Source organism: Austrofundulus limnaeus, unplaced genomic scaffold (assembly GCF_001266775.1).
Source record: "Austrofundulus limnaeus strain Quisiro unplaced genomic scaffold, Austrofundulus_limnaeus-1.0 Scaffold315, whole genome shotgun sequence".
Lineage (NCBI taxonomy): Eukaryota > Metazoa > Chordata > Actinopteri > Cyprinodontiformes > Rivulidae > Austrofundulus > Austrofundulus limnaeus.
The window spans coordinates 582,719-583,735 of NW_013952717.1; the positions used below are offsets into that span (position 1 = coordinate 582,719).

Sequence of the window (1,017 nt, forward strand, 5' to 3'; positions counted from 1 at the left end):
AGTGTATATATATATATATAAATTTAAATATTTACCAAAGAAAATGTGTTTTGCACTTTTATTAAAAGTGAATTTAAAAACGATGGCTACGATAACAGATTTAGCTGCAGCTAATGAACCAAATGTTTATCTGTTAGTCTAAATGTTTCTTCAGCTCTGACAGCAGCGATGAAGAGGAAGAGGAAGAGCTGCACACCTGAAACAGGGCAGAGAGATGATGGTCTCGTAAAACCTCCAGGTGGCGATGAGGTCGTCCCTGATGGGATTGGTGGAGTAATATCTCCAGGCAGACTGGAAACCAGCAGGTTTGAGTTTAGTTGAGTCTGAATTAAAGGCGTTTGGTTTGCAGGTGCGAGAGCTCACCTGGATCAGCCCGGCCGCCGGGTGGCGCCGCTTCTCAAAGTGCTTCTGTCTGTGCTGCTCCTGGACCTTCAGAGCCAAACCCGAGCCCAGGATCCCCTGCAGCCAGAGAAAACGAGCAGTTTAACGTGACTTCACAGGGTCAAACAACAGTTTAAAGATGGAACTCACTGCAGGCAGAGCAAAGAAAGAAACTCCGATCAGAACAAAGGTGCCGGCCAGCAGCCTCCCGGCCCAGGTTTTAGGGGTTTTGTCTCCGTATCCGATGGTGGTCAGAGTGATCTGTGGATAGAAACATCTTCAGAAACACTAAAAAAACTAATTTACCTGTTTCTCTACTCGCTCTGCKCCGTACGCACCAGCCCCCACCACAGAGCGTCGGCGTACGTGTCGAAGTCCTGAGTCTGGGTCTGAACCGTGGGGTTCTCCTGGTCCGACACGTTCATGGAGCCGTCGTCCTTCTCCACCAGGTAGACCAAGAAGGACGCCAGGATCAGAGACAGGAAGCCGATGTACCAGGCTGTGATCAGCTCCTGTGGACACGCAGAAACCACATATACATACATATATTTACAATATATAATAATGTCACCTCCACATACCGTAAAGGTTCCTGAAAAGGCCCACGGACCACCAGTTGATAATCACAGTTGTAGC

The 1,017-nt window shown here is 48.0% G+C and overlaps 1 protein-coding gene across 1 annotated transcript in view; it reads right to left on the reverse strand.

Annotated features, from left to right (window-relative positions):
- The window catches only part of kcnq3 (potassium voltage-gated channel, KQT-like subfamily, member 3), a gene marked incomplete in the record, with an annotated part of 58,210 nt that overhangs the window by 9,641 nt on the left and 47,552 nt on the right, over positions 1-1,017 (reverse strand). Inside the window, 4 exon segments of the mRNA XM_014022006.1 lie at positions 197-291; positions 364-459; positions 532-642; positions 720-893. Coding sequence (XP_013877460.1) covers positions 197-291; positions 364-459; positions 532-642; positions 720-893 — 476 coding nt within the window.